At 52.6% G+C, this 19,220-nt stretch overlaps 1 protein-coding gene across 2 annotated transcripts in view; it reads left to right on the top strand.

Annotated features, from left to right (window-relative positions):
• Positions 1–994: 994 nt before the first annotated feature.
• Positions 995–19,220, top strand: part of ST8SIA2 (ST8 alpha-N-acetyl-neuraminide alpha-2,8-sialyltransferase 2) — a 35,992-nt gene continuing 17,766 nt past the window's right edge. The window contains exons 1-2 of one of the 2 annotated variants that reach the window (XM_074601551.1): positions 995–1,218; positions 18,319–18,381. In XM_074601551.1, coding sequence (XP_074457652.1) covers positions 1,121–1,218; positions 18,319–18,381 — 161 coding nt within the window. In that variant the 5' untranslated portion in view covers positions 995–1,120. The remainder of the gene's footprint in view (positions 1,219–18,318; positions 18,382–19,220) is intronic. The other variant, XM_074601552.1, reaches the window with a different exon arrangement.

Genomic DNA, 19,220 nt, shown 5'->3' with positions numbered 1-19,220 from the left:
GATTTTCAGCAACTTTCTGGTCCGAAAGAATTATGCTTGGCTTTGGAGACACTCTGCCAGACTGGCCTCACCTAACCCCGGCACAGCCGGCTTCTCCTCTCCCGGGCTGGCGCTGCACTAACAGATAACAGGGGTGTAGGGAAAGGACCTCTTGGTCTTATTTTGACCTTTCTTCGCTCCAGATGGTGCCTTTTTCCTTCTTCCCAACTTTCATCTCTCTTTCTGGGTAGAAACTGCAGCCTTTTCTCGCTCGGTAACAAAATCCACAGAGCCTGCAAGAGGTTGCTCACAGGGGCTGTGAATGTGGCAGCGATGCATCCAAGCGCCTCCAGAAGCGGAGCCCCTTGCGTGGTTTGTGCTTAATAAATTCTGCCTGTTTCAACTCCGGCGAGATCCCAAGAATCGTGGCAGGGCTGGTGTGGTTGTGACAGCTGGTATTTATAGTAATGCAAAGCATTGTTGTTACCAAAATGGGTATTAATAGTAATAGGGATAGGTGTGATGAGTTATGTATCATCTTTGTAAACAAACCGTTTGCCACCCCAAAAGCTCGGCTCTGTTGCAGGCGCCTTGCAGGAGAGGACAAGGCACAACCACCGCCATCGCAAACAGTAGCTGTGTCTTATTTGATGACAGTTTTTGCCCGTTCGGGCAGAAACCCCGCGCCTGCCCGTACCCGCCCCCCCCGCCTCCAAGGCCGGGACTGACCCCGCCGCACCGCGCCGGTGGGCGCACGGGAGGGGACGCTCCGCGGCGGCGCAGGGGGACCCCCAACAAAAAGCTCGGCGGGTGGCACCGGAGGGCGGGGAGGTGGCGGGGGTGTGCGTGTGTGTGTCCCCCGCATCCCTGGAACGAGGGGCAGCCGCTGCCGGGACGCCCCGCAAACTTTCCCGTCGGGGGGCAGCGGGGGCAGAGCCCGCCCCGTCCGCCCCCTCCCCGCGCCGGGCGGGGCGGGACGGGCGCTCCGCGGGCGCTGAGGGGCGGAGCGGCCCCGCCGGGCGGCGGCGGCGGCGGCGGCGGCGGCGGCGTCGCCGAGCCGGGACGCGGAGCCGCTGCTCCGCACCCCGCGGAGCGGCGCGGAGGGGCCCGGCCCTGCCCAGCCCAGCCCAGCCCGGGAGCCATGCCGCTGCCGTGCCGGGGCTGGACGCTGGCGTTGCTCACGCTGCTTGTCGGTTTCCTCATCTTCGCCGATATCTCCGAGATCGAGGAGGAGAGCGGGTAAATACCCCCTTCCGCGGCGCGGAGGGGCGCGGAGGATGGGGGTGCTGGAGGCGGAGGAGGCGGCGGCGGAGGGCTGGAGTGTGGGGGGGGAGCCCGACAGTTTCTTTGTCTCCGGCTCTCCCGGTTTCTTGCCGCGCCGAAGTGGGAAGGGAGCTCGCTCCGCTCCCGCGCAGCGCCGCGGAGCCGGCGGCAGCCCCGGGCGGGACCGCCCCCCCGGCCGGGCAGGACGGAGCACGGCGGGGCAGGGGGTCGGGGGTAGCCACGGCGGTCCGGGCAAGGGTGCGGGAGCTGGTAGCGCTCCCGTTAGAGGTGCTGGGGTACCGGTCCGGGTGGGGATGCTGGAGCCGGTACCGGTCCCGTTAGAGACACTGAGGTTCCTGTCCGGGTGGGGATGCTGGAACAGGTGCCAGTCCCACTAGAGACATTGACGTCCTGGTCCGAGTAGGGATGCACAGTCAGGTGCAGGTCTGGGTAGGGATGCTGGAGCGGGTACCAGTCTGGTTAGAGACGTTGGAGCAGATACTGGTCTGGAGAGAGGGGTTTGGGCGTGGGCAGTGCTCAGGTGTTGGTGGACTGATGGAGCAGGTCCCTAAGTGGGATGTTGGTGCAGGCAGTTTGCTGGCCGGGTATGGTGGGGCAAGTTGCAGCCCAGGGGGTTTGGGTGCCAGTGCTGGTCTGGATGGGCATGGTGGAGAGGGCACCAGCTTGCGGACATGATGGATAAGGGACCAGTCTGCAGGGTGCTGGAGCATGGACCAGTCCACAGGGTGGGAGAGATTGAGCAGGGACCAGTTGGGTGGGGGTAATGGAGCAGGGTGGGAGAGCTGAACCCACTTTTCTGTCCCCACAGGCTTTGTGATCACCCCTCCCCGGTTGCCTCCAGGACAGGTGCTTACCTGCAGGTGCCCTGCCTGGCAGGGACTAAAGCAGCCCCTAAGGCTGAGGAGAGGAGCAACACCCCACCCACCCCATAAACCCTATCTCTGGGGGCTGCTTGGAAACTTAGGGGATGAGAGGAACAAATGCTGAGAGGAGGGTTTGTATTAACTTGAGGAACTCACTACAGTAGCACAGGAAAACAAACCGAATAATTCCAGCAGTGTGGGGTGCACTCATAGTGCCCAAATAGCAGAAGATCTTTCTGTTTGGGACCAGGTGGCGTTGCCCACAGCGTCACATCAAAACAAATACCTGGCACTCGGGACTAAAATTATAAACGAAATGCAGTGATGTTTGTCATTGTTTCATTGTTATATTATATTGGGTGCCACAGGCAAGAAGTGCTTAAAGGGGAGTAGCCTTGTCCAGAAACACCCAGCACCGGACCGTGGGTTACCAGGCTAGATTAATTGTTGCTCTGCAATGAGCTGGCACTATCTATATAATAATAAAGGAAATGAAAAGCTTCTGAAGCGTCCTCCCCATCGGACAGACTGCTCCGATCCCTTTGCTTTCCTCCCATTTTCTTTTCCAGCTTCTGTTCTTTCTTCTCTCTCCTTGTCTATCTGCTAGATCTGTCCGCCGGAACTTGCTGTGCCCTTATTGAAAATCTATTCTGTTTTGTTACTTACTTGTCCTGTTTTTCACCCTGGTTCATCAGGGATTCCTAGTGTTTGGGTTGGTGTTTTTTTTCTCTTTTCTGTACGTTGTATGGAAATTAGATGTTTGCTGGCTGCTTATCTCCAAGCCCTGGCATCTGAGTTTGTTGCTGTAGTTCCTCCAAGGAAGTACTGCCAAGCGGTGCAGCGGCAGAGACGGCAACAGGGTCAGATGAGTTCTGTAGAAACGGTGAGCAGCTCGTTTCATACGGCTTTTCAGAAATAATAGTGCAAAAGGTAACTAGCAAAGGAGAGGAGCACCTTACGCCCCGGGGAGCGAAGGAGGGGTCCTGCAATCTGGTGCCCTCTGATATCTGTTAGTCCCAGACCGTTTTTCCATAGGTAAGCTCCCACATCAGCTGTGCTTCCGATACAGGGACGCACAAAGCAAAGGTGGGACCCTGCTCTATTAAGAAGTAATTCTGAAGTAGGGCAAACTGACCCTTTCTCTTGCCTTGCCCTCTCCCACACACTTCTTTTCCCTATTGCATCTCCGAAGTGGTTTGGATTTGATGAACTCCCTCATCCCAAACACAGCAAGGGGCCAAACACCATTCATTTTACACCCTAAACTCTTCGCGCAGGAGCCTGGCACAAAGAGCGCTTCATCCCTGTGTGCTGCCGTGGTACCAGGGATGATCCACACGATGCTCTGACCTGGCTGAAGTGTTTTGTGGGGGAGAGGTGGGAAAGCTGAGTGCCCGATCGACAGCAGTTCAGGGGATGATAAAGGGTTTTCAACTTTGAGGGCCACACGATCGGAGTATCTTTTGCAAACAGGGCCTGTATGTAAAGGGGACTGTGTGACAGCAGAAGTGCACAACAGTGTAGTGAAAGATACCCTTCCAAAGTTTTCCAGGAGCTCTTTGTGTGTCCGGGGGGGAATAGCTCCTTTGCGTGAGCGGTTTGGGAGGTACCAGGTGTTTGTACAGCTCTCCCCCAGGTCAGGAATATTTGTCTGGTGGATCGTGTGGCTCAGCATCCTCCTCCACACCCCCATCGACCACCTTCGCTTTGGTCAGTGCGGCCCACGCATTGAGGAAAGCGAAGGGCTGGCCAGGTGTCCCCCGGCAGGCTCACAGCCACCGAGGGGGGCTGGGAAATGCAGGCAGGTGCAACTCTTTTCTTCTTTTTCCTTGGCACCGAAACACTCTCTAATTATTGTGAGGCGCGAACAGCTTGCCCACTTTTACACATACCCTGCCCCCTGCCTGCGATTTGGATTGTCTTTGGAAGAATATGCCTCATACGGGTGGGAGCGGGGGGGGAACATATTTCTCTCACCTACGAATACTGAGAAATCACAGAAAGAAAGAACAAAGTGTTCATTAGGTACAGAGTAAGAGCATAATCTTACTGACAAAAGGACGACCAAAAAAAAAAAAACAAAACAAAACCATGCTGTTTCCATGGGCAGTAAGTTCCCAGCATCGCAGGTGAAGGGAGGTAGGAGCTGAGGGCAGCTGGAGATGCTCTGCCTGGCAGAGGATGCTGAGAAAGATGTTTGCTCCTTAAGCAGTCCCATCTTGCTCCTCCAGATATTATTATACCACCTCCTGCAGACGGGAGATGCTGAAACAAAGAGGTGTCAAGGCAAGGATGAAAATTCAGCAGTTTCTGGCTCCCGACGCCGTGTCGCTCTCGTTAGCCCGGTCCCCTCACCCTGCAGCCGCCCCTGCACGCGGGTTTTCATCCCGCTACGTCCCCGTCATTGTGTGTATGTGTCACCTACACACGCGTGGCTGGAGTTGCGGTGCCGGGGGATGTCGGTGGGAGGGAAGGCAGGCGTGCTCCTCACGCTCGCCTCGGCTCGCTCCTCACGCTCGCCGGCGGGTGCTGCTGCCGGTGAAGTATTGCCGTTGCGAACGGTCTTGGCACTTTGTTTCTGAACAACCACCTGGTTCCGGGCGGCTGAACTTTTCTTGCAGCCCGGTGGCGCCTACATTTTCCCTCCATCGCTCCGGCTCTTTGTTTCCCTGGAAAGAAACAAAAGACACATCGGCGTCTGCCTTGGGGAGCACTAAGGCAATCCCAGCCATTTCTTCATCCACCCCGGGGTAGGGGAGCGGGCCAGACCACTCACCGTGGAGGAAGACAAAGGACTCGGAGTCGAGCGGAATAATTATTGCCGGTGACGAGGAGGAAAATTCTGCTCCTTGGTGGCAGTTTAAAGGGACTCTTTGTTATTATGCATCTGCTGTAGCAGTTCTGCAGGGGTCCGGCTGTGTCCTGATTGTCTGTAGAGGGAGCTGGTGACCCGCTGCCACCAGGTGACTTCTCAAATTAGCGTGTGAGCCATCTTAGGGAGCACTTGACACTTGGTAATGGGTTGGACTTAATATGAGTCAATCTTTTCTCTGCTGGTCCAGGCCACATGCCTTTCCATCCTGATTACAAGAGGAATTATATTCTGCTCTTTTTAAGTGATGAATTGGAGTATCTAATATTGCCGGCCTACCTGGAAGCTTGTCAGTAAATTGCCACTTTTTCCTCATGTGCCCTTTTCTAATGCCTGCCTTTCAAAGGCTCAGGAATGCCAGAAAGAGATTTTGTGTCCTTTATGGGGGCTGATGTGCTTGCTCTGAGTGGTCTGTGGTGTGCTGTAGTCTTAACGCTTCTCGTCGAGGTTGGTCCCTGGACTATAAGTGTCCTGCTTAGGTCTTTCAGGCTGTGATTTACTGCGCCTGACCCAGAGTCAGTCGAAGACTTGCTCTCCACCAGAAAGTTGTGTTGAAAAAAGTGCTGTGTTCTACCAACATACACTTTTGTGCACTCACACAGTGGGTGCAGGCGAGCCAACAATTATCCGGGTCGGTCTGGAGGAGTAAAACCTCTCTGCAGGACAGAACCCACGGGCACCCTGTAACTATTCATGTAAATGGAGCCAGCGGAGAGACCTTTGTACTCGCTGGGTACGGCAGGGCTCTGACAAAAGCCCCGTGACGCATCGGGCTGGAAAATAAAAGCAATGTTGGAGCACTGATTTGAGTAAGAAAATACTCGGTGTAGGCTTTGATTGCAACTCTTCTGACGATAACTTGAGCTCAACCAGCCAATTTCAGGTCGGCTGCAGAGCTCCCCTTCTTCCCTGTAAAGCACTCCTTCATCTCCCACTGCCCTACAGGGGCAGGGGTGGCTGCCACAAAGACATGCCCAAAACCCCTGTGCTCCTGCCTAGGGCAAGCTGAAGGAGATACATCTCCGTAGCTGAGCTCCGAGGGAATAGCAGGAGCAGTGGTACCCGCAGGGGAGCGGTGTCCGGCGGGAGGGCTGGGAGCAGCAGGGTGGAAAGCGCTAGCAGACCCGCGAGCAATCCAGTGGCACAAAAAGAAAGCCCAGCACTGTGAATGTAACCAGTCCCTCTAAAGGCTTTCCAGTACAGTTGGTGAAAAGTTACTCTTCGGTCCAGTCCTGACAGTCGGCAGCTTGCGAGACCCCCCCAAGGAGGGAATTTCTGAGGTTGCAGTGAGGAGGGTGGTGGCTGTGGTAGGAGGATGCGTGTCCCCAGCCAGAGCTTCTTGGGTGCAGGGTTGCTGAAGCCATGTCCAGTCCAGAGCCGTGAAGAGAGCACAGCAGCTCCCACAAGGGCTTCAAGTTTCCCTTTTGCCCAGGTGGGCTTTTTGTTTTCCATCTCTAACCCCGCAAAGGCACGATTCTAGTCTGGAAAGCAAAGGAAACCTTTTTCTCCCTGCAGAGAACAAGGAGTTGCAAATGTCGGTTCGTTTAGCGAAGGCTTGTTGAGCAGCTAACGGTGAGGTTAAGTGCTTCAGCCGTCAGCAGTACGGTGCCCACTCCTCCCTGCCCCTGCCGTGCTCCTGGGCAGCGAGCGAAGCCCTGGGACCGTGGCCAGCAGTGACACAGCAGGTCCCACGGCCACCGAGAGCCCTCCTGGCCTCTCCGGGACAAAGGGTTCTGTTTTCTCTTGTATTCTCTGCAGCGACCATAGTTATTCTGCTCGAACATCTGTTCGTCGGTGCCTACCTGCGTGCCAGATGTGCTTTTGATCTTCCAGGAAAGCGTTTCACAGGAGCTCCTTTCTCTTTCCTTGGGCTTTCAGGCTGCAGGTATTTTGTTTATTCATCCCTGAGGTCTCCATCCCTAATTGCCTCCATCACTTGTTTTTCCCTGGGCCTGGGTCATCCTCAGCCACAAGAAATAAGCCCAAACTCCAACACCGGACAATAATTATTTTGCCAGTTCTCTGGTTTCCATCCCCAGTTGCCTCTGGAAACAGGGGAGTTCCCTGGCACAGTAGATTCACTGTGGGAGCAGAGTTTCCTTCAGCAAACACCGCGACAGAGCAGGTGGGTGTCAACAGCTCTGCCCCTTGCAACGCAATAGAAAAAAAAGAACAAAAAGAAAAAAGAGCATTTTTACAGCTGCTTTTTCTTTCTGTTCCCACTGTAAACCTAAACAATGCCTTTTCTTGGCTGAGCAGGAGCCTTGATGGTGGGGTGGCCTGGGAGGTTCATCCTCATCAAGAGCAGCAGCACTGGCTCCGATCGGGAAGCGAAAGGGCTGATGCAGGGAGGCGAGCACGGTGCTGCCCGAACCCATCGTGGTAGCGGCGATGGTGCAGGGTGAGAGGACCAGGAGCCAGGAACAGGAAGGAAAGTGAGCCGGGGGGGCGGCGCATGGCAAAGGTGCTCAGTGTGTGGGCAGTGGGACCGAAATGGTCCTCCTGAAGCAGTGAGTGATGCCACAGCACAAATGCTGTGTCCGGCCATGGGGTCACCCCATTAGGAGTCCCTGCACCAGCCCAGGGGTGATCGTCACTCTTGGGGGTGACGCTACAAAGCAAAAATGCCATCAGATTTAGGGATGCTTTCCTTTGCCAGGCGGTCATCAGCTTCGTCACCCTGATCTTGCTGTTGACCCTTCTGAGGTTCCTTAGAATCACAGAATCTTCATGGTTGGAAAGGACCTTTGAGATCATCGAGTCCAACCACACACTATAGCATGCCCTGAAGTGCCAAATCTAGACGTTCCTTAAATACGTCTAGGAATGGTGACTCAACCCCCTCCCTGGGCAGGCTGTTCCAGTGCCTGACCACTCCTTCAGTAAAGTAATTCTTCCTAATATCTAATCTAAACCTCCCCTGCTGCAACTTCAGACCATTTCCTCTGGTCCTGTCATTATTCCCTTGGGAGAAGAGGCCAACACCCACCTCTCTCCAACCTCCTTTCAGGTAGTTGTAGAGGGCAATGAGGTCTCCCCTCAGCCTCCTCTTCTCCAAGCTAAACATGCCCAGCTCCCTCAGCCTCTCCTCGTATGACCTGGTCTCCAGACCCCTCACCAGCCTGGTAGCTCTCCTCTGGACACGCTCCAGCACTTCAATGTCCCTCTTGTACAGAGGGGCCCAGAACTGAACACAGTACTCGAGGTGAGGCCTCACCAGTGCCGAGTACAGAGGCACGATCACTTCCCTACTCCTGCTAGCCACGCTATTCCTGATACAAGCCAGAATGCTGTTGGCCGCCTTGGCCACCTGGGCACACTGCTGGCTCATGTTAAGCTGCCCGTCCACCAGCACCCCCAGGTCCTTTTCTGCCGGGCAGCTTTCCAGCCACTCTTCCCCAAGCCTGTAGCGTTGCTTGGGGTTGTTGTGACTGAAATGCAGGACCCGGCACTTGGCCTTATGAAACCTCATACAGTTGGCCTTGGTCCATCGATCCAGCCTGTCCAGGGCCCTCTGTAGAGCCTTCCTACCCTCAAGCAGATCAACTCTCCCACCTAGTTTGGTGTCGTCTGCAAACTTACTGAGGGTGCACTCAATCCCCTCATCCAGATCATTGGTAAAGATATTAAACAAAACTGGCCCCAAAACTGAGGGACACCACTGGTGACCGACCGCCAAGAGGATTTCACCCCATTAATCACAACTCTCTGGGCACGGCCATCCAGCCAGTTTTTTACCCAGTGAAGAGTACACTTGTCTATGCCATGATTCGCCAGCTTCTCCAGGAGAACGCTGTGGGGGACGGTGTCAAAGGCCTTACCAAAGTCCAGACAGACAACGTCCACAGCTTTCCTCGCATCCAGAAGGTGGGTCACATGGTCATAGAAAGAGATCAGGTTGGTTCAGCAGGACCTCCCTTTCCTAAACCCATGCTGGTTGGCCCTGATCCCTTGGCTGCCCTGCACTTGCCGTGAGAGCTCACTCAAGATGATCCTCTCCATGATCTTTCCTGGTACTGAGGTCAGGCTGACAGGCCTGTAGTTCCCCGGATCCTCCTTCCGACCCTTCTTGTAGACGGGCATCACATTAGTCACCCTTCAGTCATCTGGTACCTGCCCTGTTGACCAGGATTGTTGATAAATGATGGAGAGAGGCTTGCTGAGCTCTCCCGCCAGCTCCCTGAGTACTCTTGGGTGAATACCATCCAGCCCCATAGACTTATGTGTGTCTAGGTGCAGAAGCAGATCATTGACTACTTCCTCCTGGATTATGGGTGGGTCGTTCTGCTCTCCATCCGTATCTTCCAGCTCAGGAGGCTGAACACCCTGGGGATCGCTGGTTTGACTATTGAAGACGGAGGCAAAGAAGGCATTAAGTATCTCAGCCTTCTCCTCGTCCTTGGTTGCAGCTTTCCCCCCTGCATCCAGTAAGGGATGGAGATTCTCCCTGGCTTTCTTTTTGTTGATGTATTTATAAAAGCTTTTTTTGTTGTCCTTAATGTTAGTGGGCAAGTTGAGCTCCAGCTGGGCTTTTGCCTTCCTAATTTTCTCTCTGTATAACCTAACGAGATCTCTGTACTCCTCCTGAGCTGCTTGTCCCTTCTTCCAAAGGAGGTATACCCTCCTTTTATTCCTAAGTCCCATCAGAAGTTCTTTATTCATCCAGACTGGCCATTTTCCCCGCCCTTTAGACTTGCAACACTTGGGGACAGCCTGCTCCTGGGCCTTTAAGATTTCCTTCTTGAAGAGCGTCCAGCCTTCCTGGACCCCTTTGCCCTTGTTTGCGCAGCCTTTGATTCTTGAGCTGGCTGCTCGTGCACCGGGTCAGCTCTTTCCAAATTTAAGCGCTGGACTCTCTTATTGCTGTTGCAGATGAAATCCTTGTTATTGCATACAGAAATCTACTGGGAATATCTCAAACACACACAAAAAAACCCGCCCAGGCTGGCCATCGGCATGCCGAGCACGCCGTCCCTCCCTGCCCAGCTCTCTCCATGGGTAGGACTGTTTTTAAAAGCACATATTGTTACAGTCACGATGCAGTTTTGAAGTGCTCTCTCAAGGCCTCCTTCAATCAAACATCATTGCAGTGGGCTCAGGGTGTCGCCCGTGCGTCTGGCAGCTCCGCATCGAAGGATGGGTTTTCCACCATGACCCGTCACCTCCCAGCCCAGGCTTTACTGGCATCCTCAGGGATATAATTCAGCTTTCAGCCAGCGGCTACAAAAGGGGACATGTTTTCCCTGTGAAGGTTAAGCATCGTCATAAGGCATCTCCAGCGCTTTTTCAGACACCCAGAAGCACACTCGACTGTCAACCAGCAGCTGCTCAGTTGGTAATTAAACTACTTCTTACTTCCACCTGGATTTCCACAGCGTAGCTCTATGGGCCAGGAAAGAGGAGACCGAGCTCTGAAACCACTGCTGGCTCTTCGATATTTGGCATCTGGACATCATCATCTGGGGACTAAGTCCCTGCAAAGGTCCTGGGACAACTCCATTGCTGGTGAGTGCCTCTGGTGGTGGGCAAATAGCTCAGGCAGTTGTGGGGCGCAGCTCTCATCCAGCCGCTTACGACCCTCTGTGTAGGCACACGATGGTGTTTTGAGGATGCTTGTACCCGTCCCAGGAGGATGTCACTGCCCAGGAGAGGTCCTCAGCATCCACGTCAACAGCAAAAGAAGAAACCACATGAGACCTTGAGTATTGCAAGGGCCTGCACGGAGCAGCGGGAAGAGCAGGCAAGAGGCGGGTGTGGGAGGATGAGCCTGAGGACCCAGGGCCCTTCAGACATGGTATCGTTTCGTACTGAACTGTTCCCATTTCCCAAGGTATCTGGCATTCGAGATGCTGCAGGAGCCACTGGGATTTCTGTCTTTCGGGACGCGAACGCTCAGGGTGACAGGATCTGCCGCAAGACTGATGCGCTGCTGTTTGCGCTCCCTGATAGCTCTGCTCTGTTGGCTGAAAAAATCATCTCAGGAAAAATGTACAGTGTAGACATGTTTTTTAAGCAGTGAGCCTTTTGTCTCAGTTTGTTTCTAGATCTTGGCTGGGCTCTTGGTTTTTTTTTTCCCTTCTCCCTTCCAGAAGGGGAAAGCTAAATACACAAACACTCACCCACCCCAATCTCCTCAATTGGGTCCTTTCTGCCTGCTTCAATCTCTTTTTCTTTGCTGGCTGTTTCATTAGCGCAGCCAAAGAAACTGAACCGATGCCAGGATTAAACTTCTAATGGAAGACCTGAGATGGAGGAAGGAGTAAGGTCCTGCAGGATGGGGAGACGTGAAGTCTGTGACATTTGAGCCCTGCGAGCGCATGATTACTTTGTCTTTAGAGCAGCGATAAAACAAGGGCATGACAGGGTGATGGATTTGGGCCATGCTGACGTTATGGTGAACGCTTGTGGATGTGAGACCTGACACTCCACAGGTGCGGGCGCCACTTTTCTGGCTCAGGAAAGAGCGTGCTGGCTTGGGGGCAGAGCCTTAAAGACCTGGGCTGTGGCTCCCTCGCAGGCATCAGGCTGTTCAAGCATCCTCCTGCCTCTCACAGGGCTTTCAGGGCAGGTGGCTCAAGGCAGGGACAGGGACTTGGTTGTGGTGCTCTGGTTACCCCAGCGCAGAGTGATCCCCCTGGTGTCCCTCCCATTGCCTCGTGTCCTTCAGTCGCCAGAGCTGTGCCGTTCCTGCTGATTCTTCACCAGTTTTGTCACGTAAGCGTTTCAGGCTAATTGGCTTATTCCCTATTAAGCAATAGGTGTCTCTGTTTTGCAAACTCATGTGTCTTGATTCCCGCGTCCTCGCCGTAGGCTTGCAATCATTACACACAGTGATTTGCAGCCAGGCAGAAACCTCAGGGCCAAACCCTGCTCTCGTTTACGCGGGAGCCGATGCGGAGCGGCGGTTACCACCCGACAGGTAGGGACGCCGAGCGCCTCCGACCTTCCCATCTTCTTGTGGTCCCGGGGAAGGAACCTGCAGGATGGGCGACGTGATGGAGGTGGGATTGGGGCGTGGGAGGAGGTGAGCAAATTAGCAAGGCTGGTTTGCGCGAGACTGACGGATCTGCATTTCCCGTGGCGGGTAACAGCAAGTGCCGTGAGCTGCAGCGAGGCCGTCGGATGGTGCTTTTACACCGAGTCTCCTCAGAATGCTGGAAGATGCTACCCCGCCAGCCCGGCTGCCCAAGCACTGCCCCTGCGGCTCGTATGCCGCAGCTCCATCGGGACCCCAGCGGGGCAAGGGGATTTTCCTGAAAGCCACGGTACGGGCACGCTCTCCCAAACGCGGTCGTACGGCTCGATGGGAAGAATGAAAACTCGGGAGCAGTAAAAAATAGCACCTGATATTTAGGAAGTTTTTGACACTCAGGCTGCCAAGCTGTGACAATATGAACAAGTGAGATTTTAAACACATCGAAGTGTGATTTCAAACGTCTCATCAAGATGTATTGCAGGATCTTTCATCCTAGCAGACAAATGATTTAGAAATGTCTTCCAAATTAATCCCTACAGAGAGAACCTTGCTCGCCAGGGAAGTGCGGGTACATAGGGCTACCCAACAGCCACCGCTTCTCTTAATCGCAGTCTGCTCCGCACCCCGGGATGAAAGCCTCAAAGGCAACTGGTGGAATGTCTCAGGGATTGATCAGCAAGTGTCGGATGTCCTGGCTCCTCCCGGTGTGTTATGAAATGTGATACAGGGAGGCGAGATGAGAAACCAGCCTGCCAGAGCTGCATTTCTGGATGGGAGAGGACCAGTGTTAGGGCGAGTGCATGACGTTGTGTTGGAGTCCATGATCTCAAGGTTCAGAAATGCATCTCTGATCCCGTCGCTTCTCGCCTGGTTTTGGCTTTTGTTTCTGATTTGCAGCTGGTTTATGTGTGGGGCTAACCATCAGTGAAGCCTTTCCTCCGCAAATTTGTCTCTCCTGTGATAGCAGAACATTTTATGGATATGGGTGGGCTTTGACCTAAACCCTACAGAAACCACTTGTCTCGTGAGAAGCCCACAAGGGGACTTGTTGATCAGTGTGGCCTTTTTCCATCTTTTCAGCAAGACCCCGATGTGGAGATGGAAGGCCAGGATACATTTCCCAAGGAATCCCAGTTTCCAGCCTCTGGGCTCGGTTCTTTCTCGGTTTGGGCTCTTGGGACACCTTTGCTTCTCCACCCCGTGGGACAGGCTGGACAGGTTGGCACTTGGAAGCCAATTATTCCTCTTTCATAGACAACTTGGAAATGTGGCAGTTTTCCCCCAAAAGCCCCAGAGTCGCGTTTGCTGCTCTGCTGGTCTCAACACAAGCCCTGAGTTTCGGGGAAGGGGAGGGAGGGCTGACGCCTGTGTCCTGAGCCACGTCACAGCACTGGCCCTGGCAAATCCAGCCCCGGCTTTGGGGACTCGGGGGGCGCACGGCTTAGCTTAATGACTGCGCTGCTCTCAGTCAGGAAAATGAATCCACTTACTTAATAGGGCAGTGGGAGCATCCGAGCCCGTCTCTAACGAGGTGACCTGCAGGTGCCAGCTAATCCCTGACGTTGCAAGGTCTGGCTCATGCCTGTGAATGCACACGGGATTATATATCACCGTGAGCGTCAGCAGGAGCAAGTCTACCAAGTCTGGGGGGAGGGGGGCAGTGTATGTGTTTGTATTTCATTTCCAGAGGCTGGGCAGGGTATCCCTTTCCCCAAAACTGTTAGTTACAGTGACGGTGTCCGTCTGGCCACAAAGCAGCATCCTGCAGAGGGTCTGTGAGCATCCCGCTCCGCGTCCCCTGCCCACCCAGCTGCCTCGGGGACAGCCCGTGGGCTGGGAGGGCAGTGATTTTGAGAGGGTGGTCCCTGACCAGGCCTGGCATCACGCTCATGTGCTCTTCAGGTAGAAAATAGCAATGCAGGTCCTGAGGACAACATCAGAGCAATCCTTAAAAAGCAAAGTAAATACAGGTGGTGATTTTTTTTTTATTTTTTTTTAATAGACGCACTGCTTTACGAGTGCAGACTGCTTTACGGGTACAGCCTGCAGCCATTTCAGGAGACCTGCACGTACTTTTCAGGCCAGTGAGACCTTTTCACATCGATTCCTGGGGTCCTCTGGGTGATGTCTCCTACCTTCTCACCCAGCAAGAGCCGTGCTCGCTCTCAGCACGCACAGAGCAGCATTTTCAAGAGGACAGGTCTGCTGTAAGCCCGTAGTGCCTGCTCCTATCCTGGCTTGTGGGACTGTGATTTTTTTGGTGTTACGGGCCAAGCCACTTCACCCCAAAGTGTCCCAGCTGTAAAACAAGGATCATAAAATGCCCCTAACACAAAAACAAGTTGTGAAAACTTAATTAGTCGGCGTTAATCATTTGAACCCCTCAAATAAAAATCGTGGCACCCTGAACTCTCGTTCTGAGGAATTCAGGTGGATAAATTCTGCTTAACCATCTCCCAAGGGATTATTACCTTTCTTCCATGTGGAGGAGGGAGAAGAGGGGGACTTAGGTTGCCCAAGGTCGGGAAGAGGCAGAGGTTTTGTTCCACCAGGAATGGGCTCCACAAACGTGGCTAAAGGGGTGGTTGGGTAGGGCTGAAGTTTCTAGCTCGTTCATGCTTCTTGTGCCCGCTTCCTACGTGTTTTGTCTGCCACAGATGCTGGGGGGAAGCGGGACTTGGAATCGGGCGTCGTAAAATATCCATGGAAAACACGTTTTTGAATTTGTAAGCCTGAGAACATGGATGTGTAAAGCCTGCTCTTAGAGATCCCGCTCGCCCAAAGAGGCTGTGTGACCTACTTGTTCAGTCAAAGCAGCTTTGATTTCACGTATCGAAATTGCTCGAAGCAAGACCGAACCGTACCTAGCAACAATTAAGAGAATCATTTAAGAAGTGGGAAAAACGATGAAAGGGGAAGTAAAAACCCTAAACAGCCCATTCATAGTGGGTGAATAGAAAAGTCTTCGCGTACCTGATTTGTCACAAATTATTCATCCGAGAAAATTTGGACCTGAACCATAAGACATTTTTTCTTTTTTATCCTCTGATATATGAATCAGTGTCACTTTACATCTGAGCGCGGAGCATTTTGACCTATATAATATCTTAGATGATAGTGGAAATTCAGCTTGAAAAATCTCAAAGCAAAAACGAGAAAGGATGGCATAAGCCAGTAATATGGCATTAGCACATACAGATGCGACTTATCACTGGAAAACATCCCAACAGAAGTCAAAAGAAGAGCGTTTTGTAAATAATAGGATTAGGAAGCAGGTTGGTACTTTGTGGAGCTGGCTATACAATCAAACTGATAACAACTAGATTAATAAGGCAATTCAATCTAAACACGGTGTAGCACTAGAAAGCTTTTCAAAATCAATGCCTATCTGTGCAATTTTAATCGAGGTTGGTCTTTGCCTTTTGAAGCCAAGAGATTTGAAGCTCCGGGTCAGCAAAGTGTAATAAAATGGGCTGACTTTTTTTTTTTTTTTTTTTTTTCTTAACGTGTGCCTCTTAATTAGTGCCTTCCATTTCTTCATGTTTTCCTCTTCCCAGGTGGGGGAAGTGAAGCAGTACAGCGATATTGGCTTGTCTGTGTTGGTAATGAAGCATGGCAGACCTTGGAAAATCCCACGCTTGACTAAACTAGGGGTGTTTTGAGCAGCTGGTTTGCCTGGCTGGTACCCAGCGGTGGGCTGGGCCGAGCCGGATGGCTGGATGGGGCAATACCCCCCACGTTATCATATTCACAGCGTGCGTTGCCTTCGACTGTACAAAGGGAGGTTGTAGGGAAGATGTCCAGAAGTTGCAGTGTAGGACACAAAGGGCCAAAAGGCTGATGGTTTTGAAGCCAGAGGAGCTCTTTAGGTTTCACTAAACCAGCTGAGACCTTCAGCCAAGTGTCGTGTCCCAGCTTCGGGCAATCTCCATGGCTTGGAGAGAGAAACCAAGCCTGGTACAGGGGGCGGTGTCTTTGCCAGCATCCCGGGTGTCCACCAAGAGCATCCCGGCTGCTGCTGGCCAGCGAAGCGGTGAGCCCAGTGCCATGGAGCAAGGCATGGGAAGGTGGCTAGCAGAGCCCTGCTCTCTCCTCCACTGATGAGCCGCCCCCTCCGTGGTCATGTATGACAGGAGAACACTTCGTGCTCTGTTTGCATTACAATATTTTGAAAACTTTCACTTTTCACGGTGTGTGAGGGAGAAGGAGTGACCCCTGAAACTGCCCTTGAGGGGCTGCTCCGCAGGGGACGCGGGCAGCCGATCTCCCTCCCCACCACCTCTGCACGCAGTGAGGTGGGAGATGTGCTCTCAACCTGTCTTCCTCCCGCCCAGCATCTCCGGCCCCGACGCCTGCCTTAATTTCAGGAGGAGACACGCACAGACCCATCGCTCGGGGCATGTATAGCTAGACTGGATAAGTGCATTTGAATAATACGTTGTGATGCTTCGGATCATTCCTGCCATCGCTGCAAAACATGGATGAGGTGGGAGCTAACAGGTCTTCTCTACTTCCTAATTTCTGCGGTTTTATTTTTTTTTTTTTCCTTTCCCAGAGATTGTGAACCAGCACTTATTCAGGGAGCAGCGTTTCTTTTTCTAAGCCCTTAATCCAGTCCCTATCTGTTTTACAGCAAGTGTGAAGGAGTGTGAATCCCATTTGGAAAGCTCCTTCGGAGGAGGCGTCTCTGAAAAGGACGCGTGGTTTGCACACTAATCCAGTCTGCTCCCACACCCCGCGGTGAACCCCATTAAAGCGGAGGCTTGTTAAATGCCAGTAGGCTCTAGGAATAAGCTAGACCTGCTGTTCCCTTGATGAACCAAAAAATGAAACAGCTCGCTGACTCTCAGATTTGTCAAAGGACAGAGGAGAGTGTCGGAGCAGGAATCGCTCTGACTTGGCTGTAGTTGGTCACCGGCAGGAGGGAGGAAAGGGACAACCGTCGCGGCGTTTCCAAAGGTTTGATGTTACACGGTGCTCAGCCTAACGAAGGGGTTTACATCACATCCCGCGAGTCTGAAAATCTTTTTGGATGGCACCAAGCGGTCTCGCACTCTATTTCTTTTTCACTTATGTCTAATGCGTTGGGGATTTTTTTTTCAGGACTGGTAGAAATACGTGCTCCTGAGATACATTTTCATTAAGGTATATATTTCCAGGTAACAATATTTCCGCTAGAAAAGAATTTGGTTCTCTTTATGTTCGTGTTCATTTGGGTATCTGTGTGGTGGAAACAATAAAACAGAGCAATGGGCACGTGGCAGTTAACACGTGTCTGACAAGGAGCCCAGCTCTCTCTGCGCAGCACAAAGTGAGCGACTGGTTCTTTGTGACCCCTTTGAAAACAGCAAGCTACAGCGAGAAGGGGCTCTGCAGCCAACTAGGCGCGGACCAATACTTGTATGTATTTATTTTTAAGTGAGGATTCACAGGTCGTATGAGTGGCATTGGTTTCTGAAGTGGCTTGGTCCCACCTATTCTTCATTATAGCATCACAAGGGTGCCGGAAAATTCGGCTGTCTGTTCCCACAGGTCTTGCTCAGGCAGGTCTGCACCCGTCCTCGTGCGCTGGTGTCAGGCCACGGGGGTGACAAGGCTGTCACTTCAGGTCTCAGCTCCAGCATGGGGGTGACTGTGGTGAGTTGGCCTCATAGCTTCAGCCGGGTTACACCAAAGGTGGGGACAAGGGACTTCAGGGCACTCATGGGATCAAAGGGGGCTGGAATGGGAGCCTGGGTCCCGGCCTGGGTCACTGAGAGCTGGGAGAAGGTGCACTGTGAGGATGAGATCTCCACGAGTCACTCAGGAGGCTGGTGGCTCAGTCTGGATAAAATGGAGGTGTTGGGTGGTCTCAGGTGAAAGCCCAAGGTGAAGACAGCGGCGGTGGGAATCCTGTCCGGATCTTTTAGCTCAGTCCCGACCTGAAAGGGACAGGGAAAGTCCCTTGGTAACCTGTAGATGGAGGAGACCTTCTCTCTGCACTGCTGACACCTGACTCGTAAAAAAGAGAGATGTAGTTAATGCAACCTGTAGGCTGCATGCTGCTTTGATGGCAGAGACCAGATGTCTTTGATGGCTGGTTAGATCACGCAGGTATTATTAATTGGGTTGGTTAGGAGCTTTGTTGCCGGAATGACTTTACGGTCGCAGTAGGGCAGCAATGACGATGGATGTGAAAAGCCCTTCACAGGCATCGGGACGTCTGCCTTCTGGATGGGGTGGGATGCGCACGGTGCAGCAGTGTCTCCCTTCGGAGCCCTTCAGAGCAGGATCTCTTGACTGTTGAACAATGCTTGGCAAAGAGGAGCTGGGTTTATAAATAATGCATTTCCTTTGTCTTGCAGGAGTTCTGGAGGCAGAGGTACAATCAGATCAGCTGTGAACAGCTTACATAGCAAATCTAATAGGTTTGTAAATTAGATTTTGTGTTCATTTGTTTTTGCTGTAAGGCAGCTATTAATCTGCTTCTCCTCTTCGCTGGATAGTGCTGTTCTTATTTAGCAAATGTATCTGTTTCTTTTCACTTCTGCTTTGCATTTTCTTAATCGTTTCTCCCCCTCCTTCCCCCAGCTCAGTGCAATAATCATTTGCAAATAACCAAGAATCTGCAAGTTACGGTGATTGAGAGAATGAGAGAGAGAGAGAGAGAGTTACTTATTGTGAAAATAAGTCAGTGATAGAGTTGCCATTTTCGTAGTTTTACTATGTGCTATTAGACGAGAGATCGCTGTCTTTGACATCAGAACTTCATTCGGTTTTATCATAATGCGCTCCAGTAACGTCGTTCCATTGCAGAGTCATTCCATGGCATCGCAGCCTCGTTCAGTGTCTCTCTGTGTTATTTTTCCAATGATTTCACGTCAGCCCAGCGTTAAGTGGGGCGGCTGCAACGCTTAGTGACACCACGCGGGAAAGGAAGGGCGATGTCATTCTGCGATGATGCCGCCACCACTGATTAAAACACGGAAAATGGCCAAACCCCCAAAAAATCATAGTTATTCCCAAGATTTCTGTACCCCGTTTCCTTTATGATTTTTGACGCCTTACAAGTGAGCTTTGCAAGACACGAGGTGATATGGAATAACGCAAGAAGCAAACAAATCCAACAGCCTCGACTGGCAGCCTCTGGAGAGGCGCTGTGCGAACACACGCAAGGACACTCACTGGCAGCCAGCATTTATAAACACATTTCCTTGTCTTTCCGAAACATTACAGTAGCGTGAGCCACGGTGTGTCCTCGGGAGCT

The sequence above is a fragment of the Larus michahellis genome, chromosome 9 (genome assembly GCF_964199755.1).
Source record: "Larus michahellis chromosome 9, bLarMic1.1, whole genome shotgun sequence".
NCBI lineage: Eukaryota > Metazoa > Chordata > Aves > Charadriiformes > Laridae > Larus > Larus michahellis.
This window is presented reverse-complemented; position numbering and strand designations above follow the sequence as displayed.